Here is a 15,962-nt window from a genome sequence, read left to right as displayed (position 1 = left end):
CACAGGTTCCAATTCGTTGATTGCAGACAAAGAGTTTGCCATATATGCAAACTGTCCTCTTTCATTGTTATCAAAGTTGTACAAGTTCCAAAGATGTGTACAGAATCAGGAAAACGCTTTGTATACCACATATCGGTATAGCCAAGTTGATTTGAAAATGTCTTTTTTAGTACTGTACAAAAAATATTTGCAGACTAACGACATGGAGAACAAGTCATACTGTGACTATTCGTTATTCGTTAATGACTATGCCTCTTGAAGACAGTGCTGCATGTAGTAACACTGAAGTGTCAATGCCAGCAAAAGTTACCATCAAGTTGTATTAGCTGTTTGCAAATGCAGTTGGTTAATGTGTAAAGAAACCTACAAATATATTAAGATAATGTAAATTTTAAAAACGCATGAGTTTATTACCACTGCTTTTTGGCGCATTGTATCACAGACATATACAGTACTTGTTTAACGATACCATGAATATATACGATTATCTTTGTAAAGTGTTGATATGTAGATGTGAAACACATAATCCGGGGTTTTAATGCATTAAAGTGACAAAGTAAAAGTTCTATTTCTTTCGTATGAAATATTTAAGTCTGAGTTCAAAGATTAAAGAAAAAATAATTGTAAAACCTGTAATGAATCTAATGAATTTTCTGTCCATCTGTGATCTATTTTTTTTGTACTATCCTTTCTGATATATTATTTTAACAAATAAAATATATAACATGACTATAAAATAGTCATATGGTATATTTTATTTGTTAGAATAAGTTAATACTATGAAATAGTCATGTGGTATATTTTGTTTGTTAAAATATATTAAATCAGAGAGGACAGTACGAATCATTTAAATAACTGTTGCGAGGGACTTTAAGGTTCTCTACCGCCCAAACCCCAGTCAAAAAATTGCTGTAAAGTTTATTTTTCTAAACTATTTATTTTAGTTGTATTATCTTTTTATTTAGAAGTATTGTGCAAGATAATCAATTTGTTTTATTTTGTTCTTATAACACAATATTTCTGAATAAAATATCTTTACTAGTATTGCGTTACAAATCTTTATTATATGTATCTCTGAGGATGTTTGGGAATGCATAATTTTCCTTTACATTTTACATAATACAGAAGACAAGGTCGTTTTAAATGGAAAGTAATTATAATAAGTTGTCCTTTGTTACAAATGTATCTTGTATATTACACGAAGGAAAACGTCTAATTACCTACTTCATTATTCATCCTTTTTTATACAAAACAAATTTTAGAATTAAAAATCCAACAAACCCGCATAAAGGAAATATTCGAAGCATATATAACATTTAAGATTTATGTGTCTACTAAACGATTTTCCAATATTCTTTGCAAAAATTATATCGACTATTCGGGCCATCTATACCAAAACCTGCGTTACTTTTGAACCACTAATGAGCTAGAGTAATGTTGAAATCACGATAATTATATGTGTTTATAATGTTGCTAATTCAATCAATTTTTACAGAAGTGTTACCTTCATACTATTTTAAAAAAATGTTTTCTCGGAAATATCGTCTGCTTTATTTGTTACTAATAAACACTGTTAATCGCCCATGTGTTAAATGGAATACCTCAGTAAAAAGTTGAAATGGTCAATAATAAACGAGGCTCTCAACGACGACTGGCTCAATAGCGACCAAATAATCAGTTTGATTTTGCTTTGCTTTGCCGTGTGCTCTTCATTTCTATTTGCATAACTTTGCGTTATTAGGATCGAGATCGATGTTCCATTTTTGTTTGTGAAAAACTAACATCAGGAAATCACAAATAAAAAGTGTAAAGACAAAAAATTCGACCTTGTACTGGGTTATTGATTTTCTGACATCCTCTTCGCAGGCTAGTGTTTTGTTTTACCGTATTCCAGCTTGTCGAGGTTGTTTTGATGACTTTGGATTATTGATGTAGTTTTAAGTCAATTTAGCGGAATATTAAACCATAAAGCGTTGATTCCGAATCACGTTATAAAACACATTCTTATGCAATCTCCAGTAACTGTATAGAAAATTTACAAGATCGCGTACACTATACTAGACATTCAAGCATTCCAGACGATGTTCACTTCTTGAAATTTGTATAGATTGAATGTAGTGATATATATATATTTATATTTCATATTTTATCGAAAACTTCCAAGTATGTTGTAATAAATTGAGTCAACGTTTACTCTGCAAAGAATTCTTTGCATTTTGCAAATTTTGAGCTATAATTGTTACATACAATATTCTGTACATCTACCAATGTTTTTTTTCTGTTTTAGAGAACTGGAGGAGGACTACATTGCGCATGCTACATCGGTCGAACAGAGGGCGCTGTCGGTGGAAGTGGAGAAACCAGAAGTCCATTTATGTCCAATCTGCCTTAAAAACGAGCTCAGTGTTGAGGAACCCCCTGGGGTTCGCTCGGGTCAAAATATATGCAATGACTGTGGGGTCCTGACCTGTAATGATTGCGGGGCCTTTCAGGGGTCGATGACGTCAAAGGTGGGTGGAATGTTGTGCAAGTACAAGTAAAAGCTTGCATACTCCACATATTTAATGTAGAAGAAATCTAGTAGCTAACCCCCTCCCAAATAAGCAAAAAATAAAACAAACAAACTCGGATACATTGTACTAAGTTTAATATCATAAGTGAAATATCCTTTCCTTTAGACTTTAAATTATTTATAATTTGCCGTTGTGTTGTTGTGCGATCAAGATATCATACGCACCAATTGCAAACTGATACATTATATCCAATATTCGATGAGTTGTCTATCCATAACATTATAACACTTGATTATTCCTACAATTAGAATGATTTTACAATGTACTTATAACATTGTGATTTTTCTTTCAAATATCACTGAACATTTTTTCCTTTAAAATATATCCATGTTTGTAAACTGAAAACACATTCTTCCAATGAATGAAATAAGAAGAAATATTATCTGTGTATAAATTTACGCAGCTCCAGGAATGGGTGTGTGTTGTTTGTGGAAAGAGAAGAAAACTGGTGTTCAGTACCGGACTGTGGCACCCCGGGGTCGACCCCAATGAGGAGGTACCCCTGGAGAGAGAGCTGCAGTCCCAACTAGAGAAACTTAAGGTAACATGTTCTCTCTCTCTCTCTCTCTCTCTCTCTCTCTCTCTCTCTCTCTCTCTCTCTCTCTCTCTCTCTCTCTCTCAAACTAGAAAGGAAAATACATGTATTGACCAATGCAACTAGAAGTCTCTATAACAAGAAAAAAAACCCAAAAGATTCGGGTCAAGGTCATCAATAAACAGGCTGTAATGTTCCCATCTTTAAAATACTCGAACGCGACGATGATTATATTTAGAGCCCAAAAACTAGTAGAACGTTTCTTTTCATCTTAAAGTCTATAAATCAAATACAATAAAATACCAACTAGAAGAGTGGCTAGATCTTGACACAGCGGGAGACCAAGAAGCCTTGAGAGACCCAAAACTGTGACATATCGACCCGCCTACAGCCGCTGTAGCGACACATAATCAAACAATTCCCTGATTTTGGTACTCGATTCCATGTCGCCATTGATCCGAGACTCCCCTTGAGGGCCCCGGTGTTATGTAACGTGTCGCTTTATTTCCAGTTCTTCTCTCAATTCAGTGTTAATAATTCATTAGTCGAAAACTGTTGATGAACACTTACTCTTGATGCTTTGATGATAATCCTCAATGAACAATATATCATTTATTTATATCTGCATGTCGTTCTATCATTAAAAGAACCCTGAAAATACCTGTTGTATGACACAGTGTACCGTTTATAAATGTTAAAACAAATTTTTAATCAAAAAGATTTCCTTATGTATTTTCTTTATTATCTTAGAGTGACATTAGGTCATTTCGTTTCTGAATGAAAATATATTTAAACAATTACAAGAGCTAAATGACGGTGTTAGATAAAAATTTTGGCGGGTGAAAACTTTGCTTACGTTATGGTTAAATTCTACCAATTATAATTTTAGCTACAGTAACTAGTAAATCACTGATCAAAAAGTGTATAGCATATCAGTTATTCCGCCGAATAAGCCCACTACATAATATGTTTTGCAAACTGTACAGCCCTGCATTCTTCAAGATAATTTCTTATCTATGATATAAATTGCTGAATAAACCAAAACAAACAGACTAAGAATCTAAAATATCCGAGCTTAAAATATTGCAGGCTTGATTCACTTTGCACCTCAAAATGAGTATGCACAGTTTACGTATGCTTAAAAGACGTTTTGAAATAGAGAGACATTTGATTAGATGTTTCTTTTGTATTCACATTGAATAGTTTATTGTAATTGTTTAAAACTATATTTGTGTTATTTACAGACGGAGGAAAAACCCAAACCTCCGTTGGAAAAAGCCATTTCCACAGACCAAGCGCCAAAAAGACCGCCACTACCTCGGCAAAAATCACTTCCGGTTCCCGCCATTCTTCCCAAAGTCACGGAGAAGACAGTGTCACCTCAGCAAAAGGACGCGAGTCAGAGCAGCCTATCTGGCCGGAGTGACGCCAATGTTCCCGAAGGCTCGGAGTCCGAGGACTATGCAACATTGCCGACAAAACCAAACTCTAAGTTTGGCTGTAAGTTTGCTATAATGCAATTTTGACCAATGTAGCATGAGATGAGTATTGCGGTGTGGCGTGTCGGGTGGAGTGTGTGCTCGTTTCAAAATCAAAATTTTGCATGCCTGGGTGTGAAAGGAAATTAGACGTGTCTATTTCTTGTAACAAGCTATTCTTTTTACTTATTAATATAAGTATTACATGTATTACAATTTTAAGATAGCTAAATGGTCATTTTCATTTTCTTACAAGATAAGATTACCGCGATGTATCTGTGTAGATTTGTGTGAATTCCGTATAGAATTGATATGTTTTGTGACGTTAAACTGTCTCTATCCTTTAGCCGCTCTGTGGAACATGATGGGAAGCTGTGGTAAAATTCCTCATCAAAGTTGCATGCACTGTGTCATTTTGTTTCAATGCAATGTAATGCTCGTTTATCTTATTTTTTTCATGCCCAGGTCAAAAATTATCGTCTCTTGCGATTCTTAGTTTGCTTTTTACTGCAAAGTACTGTGTATTGACTGAAATATTAATGTAGAAGTTTTATCACCACATACGTATTTCAGTTTTGCCCTCGTCAGCAAATCTTTGCTTCCACTGTTGGATCAGTTGGCCATCGACTCTTGGTTAAGTGCTTGCTAGGGGTCGGCGCTCGCGTGCCTGTGGGTAGTTTCTTCTTATTAGGCTTTTAGCGGCAGGTGTTACACATCATTAATCCGGGGCTGGTCTCCATTAATCGGTATAAAGTATCCAAAGTTGAAATACGAAATAGAAAAACAAGCTTCCGCTGATAAAAATCACGTGACTGACAAAGAAAGTCAGGATTGACCAATACTGCTATTCAACAAATCGATCAAGGTCAATATCAAAGTCAAAACCTTAGCCATCGTATCATTGGTCAAAAATAGTGAAATAATCAGGATCGTAGCAAATGGGTCAAAAAGCTCCCTAACTCAATCAATTGAAGATATAATCTACATCAATGGGTTTCGACTCTAATAATAGGATTTAACTGTACGTCAAAGTCTAAACCGGTATATTTTCTACGAAAGGGCGTGTATATATCATCTTATAATAATCGAGGGATCGAATTTTGTTGAACTGCATTTGCAGTTACTCGCGATTTTCAAATATTAAATTTTATTGTCGCCTCTGAATAATTATTTAATTATTGGGGAGAACAAACTAATAGGTCCAGAATTAAATAAAATGCAATTATTTTTTTTTATCTTCCTGCTGTCATCGAACTATATAAAAACCCTACGAAGGTCAAATAGGGACAACACATTTTATTCCTTTCCCCTAAAAACATAACTCCCGGATCCATCAATGCACAATATATTGTGTTTTAGCATATGCAATATTATAGCTTACACATAACTATTTGATAATGGATTAACGAAATATGTTTTCATATTTTTTTTTGGTTTGTTTAATTCATATTTTTGCCATTAATCGTACAGTCATTCTTTTTTCATTGTAACTAATATTTTTTTAATAATATCCTTTCATGTGGATTTTATTCTACAATCCGAATTGAAACGTACATATAAATTTTTATGAATGTATCTCTTAAGAATGAGAGTTAATGTTCAAAACAACAATGATAAAAACTTAAGTTTCATCGAATCTTCGTAACTTGCGCGGTACTTAATATAGCTAACTTGTTCTCAAAGTAAACATATAGTATATATCTGCTCTATGTATTTTCAGCTAGGGGACCTATGGGACGAAGTGTGCGCTCGCGTAGTGATTCCGAATCATCGGATGTGACGTCAGATGTTGATATGGTGGACGTATCTATGCAATATCAACAGGGAGATGCTATAAGCCCTGATGACGGAAGTGATGACTACTCCATGATGAGTATCGGAAGCAGCGGAGAAGACAGTCTAAAACGAAGACCAAAACACCGCCCAAGATCTCTCAGCATCCCGAGATCCCAAAGTGCTACGTCATCTGATGACGAGACTTCCGACAGCAACGTCAGTACAGATACAGAGTGTCGTCTGGCGCATCTAGACGGAATGGACGGTGAACTCGTGGCCAGAGCTGCGTCTGCGTTCGCAGAAGAAATGGAGGACTTTAAATCACATGATCCTTGGAAAGAGCTTCAAATAAAACCGGAACCGGAAATTCATGAGGATATGAAAAAACGAAGTCCGTATGCTCCGCGTAGTCCCAGTTGGAGAGAGGGACTGGAAAGTCCGCCCTTCTCACCGCGACGCCGTGACTCATATCCGGGAAAGAAACGAGGTTCTCCGACCCGATCACCAAAAGATCGGCATCATTTCACATTCCCCGACACAACGTCCCCTAACGCCAAACAGCCCCAGTCCGAGACGGACGCACTGTTTGAGGCGGAATACGCCGAGGAACCACCACAGTTTGTTCATTCGGTGCATTCTCTCGAGGATAAGGACGCGCATGGCTACACTGCTTCTAATTACGGCAAAGATCGACAAAAAGATCATTCCGGCATTGTAGAATATGAGTGTGAACCAAGAATTATTGCGCGAATTCCCGAGTCAACCGCGTGCATGGATTTAGCAACATATGCGGCAACCATTGCCAGTAACACAGCAAACTTGACACAAATGTCTGTTTCTCCCACAAACCTTAATGCTCATGATCGTGATCGTATGATATCCCCCGATTCCCAGGGAAGCGTCTCTCCGATATCCCCCGGATACTATGAACACGGAACTATTCCAGAGGAAGACGAAGATGAGGAAGAGATCGAGCTCGCTGATCCTTCGTCGAAATCCATTGATTACCAAGGTTCTAAACGTCAAAAAGTTAGACCCCCTTCTACAGACTGGTCCCCTGTGATTGACCTTTCACCCATTCTGGACGTGTCACCCTCCATCGAGGAGGCGGAACAGGAAGACATGCTGGTCATGCAGGAGCAGGAGCGAAGGAGGCGAGAGTCCCAAGAGGAGGATACTTCCGGTGATGAATCAAAACATTATTTTCAACCCGTAAAAGAGGAGGACGACTTGAAATCGTTCTATGGATTAAAACGTTATGAGCGCGTGGAAGATATCTGTAAGCTATTGGATATACCTGCTAGTGAGTTTGAGAACATTCAAACGAGCGCGGGGCCACAACCTAATGTTCCTGTTGTTACCACTGCTGATTTATCTAAACCCTCTACCACCACGACAGAACAAGCTATTCCTAGCTCTGTCTCTTCGATTATCACTGCTAAAGATTCTCCTGCCAAAGAGAATAAAACCAAACTAAACAATTCAACTGTTGTTAGTACCTCACGTGCAAAGCCCGATAGTATTGATGGAGCCTCGCCGAGTTCAGATAAATCTGACGGGAAAAGTGACGGGAAAACAAAGGACAGCAAGACGAGGCGGAAACTTCCAGAACCCACTGCCGACATGATAGCTCAACATTCTAGAAAAAAGAAACCTTTACCGCCTCTTCCACCTACTACACTTCAGAGGGAACCCGAAAGTGACAAGAAGAATAAGAACTACGCCACGGTTATTATACCGGAGAGAAAATTCACGTCTGCTGCTTCAAAGTCATTGACAGAAGCACAGCCCACAAAGTCATTGAAAGACCAAGTTCAAAAACAAGATTCAGAAGAACGCCGACGAAGAGCGAAAGACTTAAAAGCCAAACCGGATCCGTTGTTAATACAGCATATTGAGGCCGAGGAGCAGTCACTGTCACCGCAGTATAAAGTATTAGACTCACCGCCGAGTCCGGAGTCAAGGTCATCGTTAAAACGAGACTACTCGGACAGCACTTCCGTTTCCCCATCTTCATCACCTGACCGTGAATTGTATCCTTTCCCATCCCCAGTTACTCCCCCTGACTCGGACTCTTCCCCGCCAAAACCACACTCTCCTTCCTCTCCAGGAACTGATAATTTTGATGAAGACGGCGATTTAAGAGAAAGGACATCGTCTGCTGAAGCGATTTATGAGTGTATATTTCCTGTGCCTGCTGGAAAAACGGACAACACAGGAAAGGTCACCCCAGGAAAAGGAAGAAAAAAGTCTGACCAGGTGGGCATAATTTTTTAGTATAAATTAAATAAACTAAATAAAATAATAAAATAGCCTTTGGGGTATTTATAATGAAAACTTTTAAAAAACTTTTTTTTCGTTTAATTTAATATCTTTTTTTTTTAATACAATGATATAAATCGAGAAATCGTTGCAGTATAAGACTCTACCTATTAAACTTGAAATACTTTAAAGGCTTTGGATTTTTCTAATTTGATATTTCAAAGAAGTTTGTATGCCCATTAGTTGGTGGTTATTTTTTGTGAAAAACTGTATATGATTTGGGCTTAATGGATATACGATCCATTCTCTTCCTCCGGATCGAATTCATTTCAAAATAAAGGGAAATTCTTAAGCAAGTTTATTTTTCCGTATGGCCAGTCCCTTGAGCTTTTATTGCGGACCACACTGAAAAGCCGGCGGACTTACAAAGATCGGATTTCAGAAATGATAAACATTTTCCTTAATTGATATCCAAAACCCTGCCATGAAGAAGATTAATTATCACTGCATGCACTGACTAAGAAGTTAAGGTACGAGGAATCGATGGCGATTTATATTATGGTTTGTCCTACATTCAGCATGTCTATATATTTAGACTTTTATTGATTTCTAGTATTATGAGGTATTGTTTACATAGTATATAATTGTAAGTTTAAAAGACTCATTTCTTATGTCATTATGAAAATTTAACGGACTATTTCTTAAATATTTTCCTTAAACAACCCAATAGAAAGAGGGAAGGGGGAGGCATGTCATTAAATGGAATACAATAGATGGAGTGATAAGAATGTTTCTCTTTTTGTCGTTGACTTAATTTCTTCAGCTGACTGTAAAGTTAAATGGCATTGTAATGTTTTTAGCACGAAGCAATTGATTTTTTACGCTTTCTTGACTCCAGAGAGTGGAGCATTTCAAATAACTCAAAGACAATTCATCAAAGGACCTCTTCCTAAGAATCAATGAAACATCGGCTCGCTGGCTCTGTGGAGGGGTGTTAATACGTTCAAAAGATTTATCTCTCAACCTGGTCAATACTCCAAAAACTTGAATTATGATCAACTGTTTTCGTAGATATAGAACTTGTAATGGATTTTATATTTTTAAAAGGATATATATGGATGCATTGATTTTCTATTTTTATTTGATAGTAAAATGTACTCTTAAAAAATGCAGTTTTAATGGAGACTTTTTTTTCTTTTTGTTTTTCAATCAGTTGCCTGTTTTTGCTATATGATCATCGATATTTGATCAGAAAGTCGTAGCGTTGATTGGTTTTTATTTATTACGTCACCTTTTTCAGCCAGATATAAAAATACATTATATAAAACAATTGCGCAACGCACATTACTTCAAAATAGAAAACAGAAAACAAAAGCTCAACTGCTCCTGTGCGACAGATAAACTCGTTAGCACAAACAAGTTATTAATTTTTTTGCTCATAAATTCTCTCACGTAAGCGATTCCTGTTGATGTCACTGTTGTCATTTACACCAACCTGCTGGTAGATCGTCGGAGCAGATGGCCATGTCTTGTCTGTTCCCAGCAAACTGTGTGTGTGTGAATACGCGGGATAAGTAACTGATGCTTATAAAACTCTTGACGTGTATTTTTAATCAAATCTGTGTGTATGAAGAAAAAAAACCACAAACTTGATCCGCGCACCTGATAATATGTGGTATATTAGGGATTTGAAATTCAAACCTGAACCTATACTAGTAGTTGTCGAGAATTGGACGGATGCACGTGGATTTCGATATATTTAAATAATAAGCTCACTGTGTTGTTGTTTTCAAGCAAGCGCCAGGATATTGGCACTAAGAGTATGGATAGAAAGGCTGAAATGGTAATGTAATTAACGAGCTATTTTATGGTTCCCTTGTTTGTTTGTGCCTTTGGAATGTTAACCACCATTGATTACCAATACAGTATCAGTATATTTAAGCAAAATAACGCCACTTTGTGTAATTCCGAATTCAGACTACCTCGTTCGCTAATAGTCTTCTCTGATATTGAATTGGATTCGTAAATATTCTCGATTCTCATCGAAATCTGCTGTCTTGGCAATAAATAGTGACATGGCTGGTTTTGTCTACTTTTGATTTGAATCGAAAGCAGTCGAGTCAGTGTTCTTATGTATCTGACTCATATTAAGAGGAAGAAAGACAGAGAGAGCGAAAAAACGGGAATGTAAAATCAATTTTTGTTCATTGATTTCTCAGGCAAATAGAGGAATTTTCTCCTGCATTAGAAAATTTGCAGAAGACAGAGGAGTTTTGGCTCATTGTGTGCGTGACATGTTTTTATTGAAGGAAAAGGGATGACCTAAGGTTGCCTAACGAAGTGTGAAGTATAGTGTTCATAGCATCAATAATTTATACGCTGAAGCCCAGAGTAATCCAGTGGCGTTTTTCGTGTCAAGCAAAATATGCTTACGTCCATAAGCGTGTTGTTGAATTACAATAGTGGCTGACAGGTGTTATAGAATTTTCTCTGTACATTAATATAATTTCGAGTTTGTTCTATGCGGTTTTGTACAATTATATTTCCTTATCATAAGTTCAAAAGGTTCAACTAATCTTTTACTTCCTTTTTAGTCTGCAGTAGATGGAAAGAAGGTAAGACGAAAGTTGCCTCCCCTTCCACCGGAAGAAGCGTCCGCCACCCCTCCGCCTATACCACCCAAACCAAAATCGTACAGCTCAGCGCGCCGGAACTCTGCAAGACAGAGGTCTGGATATATCACGCCCTCCTCGACCAGTGATGAATCGATGAACGAAGAGGATTTTGAGGTAGCCATGCTTACCAAACAGCGTCGTATGAATGATTTAGACAAGCCTTCCTTGGACCGATGGAATGGGAATTATCTTCCACCAGATATGGATGATTCAAAAGTGAAAAAGAATGTGAAACAAATGTATAATGAGGATGTTAAAGCTAACATCCCTCCCGATGTGTCCGTGGAGATTGACAGAGCAATGGACCAGTATAACAGAGAAAAGGACGAGACGGATCAGATAATTGATTCCATGATTACAATATACGGTGTACCAATAACACAAGCCATGAAGTCGCTGAAGAAACGACTGCAGGAAGAGTTAAGGCGAGCAACAGAAGGTCGAAGGCAAAGGATAGAAGAAATCGAGGAAATTCGTGCTTTACAAGCTCAGATATGTGAATTAAAGTTAAGTCAGGACTATGCTAAAGTACAAGCCAAACGAAATGCTCAAAAGCAGGCAGCTGGCAAATCTGCTGGACCTGGCAATAAAAAGCGTGGATCCGCTCCCATGGCTGCTCCGAGATCCTCACCACAAGTCATGCCCCGGAGATCTCGACACAAGAGACAGTCTAGTGATCCAATGATCTCAAAGTTCTCACCCATTAAAGAGGATAAAGACATTGAAGCTGACTTTCAATTAAAAACCCACAAGACAAACGAGGAAGCTTCCCAGAAATATATCACAGATGACAGTTCACAATCTGGTTTGTCTGATAATGAGAGCATTCGTTCAGAACCCGCTTTTAATTCTAGAAATAAGAAAACTAAACCTTCTGCATACACTGATATGTTCTATAATCAGAACAACCCAGCGCGAAAACCAAATATCGAACCTTCCTCTTCTTTGCCATCCTTGCCACCTAAGTGTCATTCCGACACTAATTTACCAGAGAAAGCCAAATCAAAGAGCGCTATGTACGTGTCAGACGACGATGAATCAAGGGCCAGAGATGACAGAAAGCAAAAATTACAACAAGAAATCGAAAAACGTAAAAAGAAACTGGAAGAGACCACTAAATTGAAAACTGAGCTATTCAATTTAACAAGATCTGGGCAGGTTATGGCTCACAGCTATGACGACATTCCCAAAAAATCGAGTCGAACCTACCCTTCATCTCGTCCTATTCCTACTGGTATCATAAAACCCATCGAAGACGATGACGACTTCGACGATGGTTCCGATGATAACGAATTTGTCACTAGAAGCCACCAGGAGATTAACAAGGCCAGTGTGGTGGAGTCTAGTGAAGCTAACTATAGTTCTTCCGAATATCTTGCTCACAAGCAAGAATCGGTCAGGCGTAGTAGACTAGAGGATGTGACCTCCTATTCAAGCCCCTATTTATTCACAGGAAATATCAATGACCCGCGCGTATCCAAAACAACCAAACAGAAGGTAGACTTTTACCTTGACCCTGCCTCTAGGGACGCTGTGATAACGAGTAGTGTGACCTTGCCTGACCTCCACTCGAGACGGGCCGACATGGAGTACCCTCCTCCCAAGGACTACGGCGCCATGTCAGACACAGAGACCAGTCCACCTAGCGACTCTACCCCAGCTATGCCCCTCCTTGACGACGTCAAAGAACGATCCCGGCAGATTATCCATGGCATTGGGACCGGAAGTCGACCGGTGTCCGCAGAGTTCAACTTCTCTGGGGGAGTAGAAGGTGAGGGCTGGGGTTTTTTTTATGTATGCAGTGTATCTTCATGTGATAGGACTGAGGAATCTTTTTTTGGTTTCAAAAGGAGCAATTCTCGTGTTTTTAGAATGTATGCTCGTTCGATATTTGAAGTATGCATGGTCCATATGTTCTATAGATCTTTTTATCCCTGTTGGATAAGAATCAATATTCATTCAGAAAAAAAATCGAGACAAAACAGAACTTTGTGCTTATCTTGGGTAATTTGTTATAAACCCCGTACTTGTAACTTAAGTTCATTGATGTTATGCTACATGTACGTTGTTTATACAAGAAAGTCAGAACTAAAAGTCTTTCTATTGATTTATTGTGTGTAAAACTGTCTCACTAACGGAAGGAAACCATTCACAAAGCCGATGTGACGGCCTTTAACTTTTAGAATAGAATTATATTAGAACCCCATTCACTAATCCAAACTAAGGCAACATGCTTTTGACGTTGCCATTAGTCTCACTCTTGCTTCAAGTCAATTGATTACTTAGATAAATAACAATAGCTATTTCAAGAAACCCTCTCTGTAGTTAAAAGTACACACGCTCAACACAAACATGGATGATATGTTTTACATATATACAGACTCAGTTATAGTAAAGACAGGAGAGTTAGGCTAATCGTAATGGTTTCTAAACGCAAAACTTTTGTAGCTATCAAGATCTTCGTTTAAACATTAAATATTTACTTTCAATTTTTGCCGAATTTTTTGGTATAAAAAATCGTTTTGTTGGGTTGCATGTGTCTGAAAGACTATTGATACCGAGATTAAACAAAATCAAACACCAGTGCGTTCACTTTTTTTATTGAATTAATGATTTACGAATAGCACGGAGTAATGCGTCGCTATAGCGATGGTTGGTTCTACTAGATGTAACTGTTCTTCAGTTAAAGATGTAAGTTGAAAGTGTATATCCTCTTTCGATTAATGTACGACGATTTTCAGAGTTTGACGTCATCATCTGAAAGTCCTTCGTGTTTGATGATTATACATCAGGCAAGGACTAATCGTTACCCAAAATGGTTAAAACGTTTTCCCACTATTTGATATCGCTATGGGTACTAACACGATCATAGATAATGTTTAAATTGTTTTTACTTCTTACACTACGATATTGTGACGCACGGCCGCTTGTGTCTTTGTGTATAGGTTAACATATCCAGCATGGTATTAAATAGATAAGCGTTTTAGACTTAGTTTTTGAATCATTGGTATCAACATTTATCACAGAATTGGAATTCTCAGAAGACCTTGTTGATGCTTGATTTTATCATTGCAATTAAGTGAACAAAAGAATGCACTGCACATGACAAGGACGGCAATCAATGAAACAATGTGTAACACTATTACCCTTACTCTCATCATTATTGCGTGGGTTAAGTTAGCTTTCACTAGATATAAATAAAATATTTGATTTTTAGCATTGAATTTCATAAACACTACACATGCGCGGATCTAGATGGGGATTTGGGGGGTAGGGTTTGGATCCCTCTGGAAATTTTATTTTTTAAAATTCACAAAGTAAATATTACCGAAAATAGGCCTCGGATTCCTTTCCCCCTTACCTAGCAAACATAGATATCCCTCGGAACCCCCCCCCCCCCGAAAAAAATATCTGGATCCGCGCATGATACAACATTTTGTTCCTCTGTACTGTTTAGGGAGACGACAAGTTTTTTTGATAGCGAGTGTATTTTTATGTCATCTTTCTCATTTTTAGCTCACCTGAGCTGAAAGCTCAAGTGAGCTATTCTGATCACATTTTGTCTGTCGTCCGTCTGTCCGTCTGTCCGTCCGTCTGTCCGTCCGTCTGTCCGTAAACTTTTCACATTTTCAACATCTTCTCAAGAACTACAAGGCCAATTTCAACCAAACTTGGCACAAATCATCCTTAGGCAAAGGGGATTCAAAGTTGTGAAAATTAAGGGTCACACCCGTTTTCAAGGGGAGATAATTAGAAATTAATGAAAAATTTTGAGAAATTTTCAAAAATCTTCTTCTCAAGAACCAGAAAGCCAGGAAAGCTGAAACTTGTGTGGAAGCATCCTCAGGTAGTGTAGATTCAAAGTTGTGAAATTCATGACCCCCAGGGGTAGGGTGGGGCCACAATGGGGGGTCGAAGTTTTACATAGGAATATATAGAGTAAATCTTTTAAAATCTTCTTCTCAGAAACTAAACAGCCAGGAAAGCTGAAACTTGTGTGGAAGCATCCTCAGGTAGTGTAGATTCAAAGTTGTGAAAATCATGACCCCCGGGTGTAGGGTGGGGCCACAATGGGGGGTCGAAGTTTTACATAGGAATATATAGAATAAATCTTTAAAAATCTTCTTCTCAGAAACTAATCAGCCAGAAAAGCTGAAACTTGTGTGGAAGCATCCTCAGGTAGTGTAGATTCAAAGTTGTGAAAATCATAACCCCTGAGGTTAGGTTGGGGCCACAATGGGGGGTCGAAGTTTTACATAGGAATATATAGAGTAAATCTTTAAAAATCTTCTTCTCAGAAACTAAACAGCCAGGAAAGCTGAAACTTGTGTGGAAGCATCCTCAGGTAGTGTAGATTCAAAATTGTGAAAATCATGACCCCTGGGGTTAGGTTGGGGCCACAATGGGGGGTCGAAGTTTTACATAGGAATATATAGAATAAATCTTTAAAAATCTTCTTCTCAGAAACTAATCAGCCAGGAAAGCTGAAACTTGTGTGGAAGCATCCTCAGGTAGTGTAGATTCAAAATTGTGAAAATCATGACCCCTGGGGTTAGGTTGGGGCCACAATGGGGGGTCGAAGTTTTACATAGGAATATATAGAGTAAATCTTTGAAAATCTTCTTCTCAGAAACTAATCAGCCAGGAAAGCTGAAACTTGTGT

General features: G+C 37.8%; 1 protein-coding gene across 10 annotated transcripts in view; it reads left to right on the top strand.

Moving 5' to 3' along the window:
* LOC105326677 (uncharacterized) overlaps positions 1–15,962 on the top strand; it is a 40,894-nt gene that overhangs the window by 12,367 nt on the left and 12,565 nt on the right. For 9 of the 10 annotated variants that reach the window (XR_899901.4, XR_002199422.3, XR_899900.4 and 6 more), the window contains exons 2-7: positions 2,288–2,510; positions 2,977–3,114; positions 4,353–4,608; positions 4,934–4,963; positions 6,307–8,621; positions 11,219–13,070. Coding sequence is in view for 6 of the 10 variants with exons in the window: in XM_011426824.4 (XP_011425126.3) it covers positions 2,288–2,510; positions 2,977–3,114; positions 4,353–4,608; positions 4,934–4,963; positions 6,307–8,621; positions 11,219–13,070 (4,814 nt within the window). In the remaining 4 variants the exon portion in view is untranslated. The remainder of the gene's footprint in view (positions 1–2,287; positions 2,511–2,976; positions 3,115–4,352; positions 4,609–4,933; positions 4,964–6,306; positions 8,622–11,218; positions 13,071–15,962) is intronic. The other variant, XM_020066550.3, reaches the window with a different exon arrangement.

Source organism: Magallana gigas, chromosome 4 (assembly GCF_963853765.1).
Source record: "Magallana gigas chromosome 4, xbMagGiga1.1, whole genome shotgun sequence".
Taxonomy (NCBI): domain Eukaryota; kingdom Metazoa; phylum Mollusca; class Bivalvia; order Ostreida; family Ostreidae; genus Magallana; species Magallana gigas.
The sequence above is the reverse complement of the archived record's forward strand: the minus strand, read 5'-3'. Positions and strand labels throughout refer to the sequence as shown.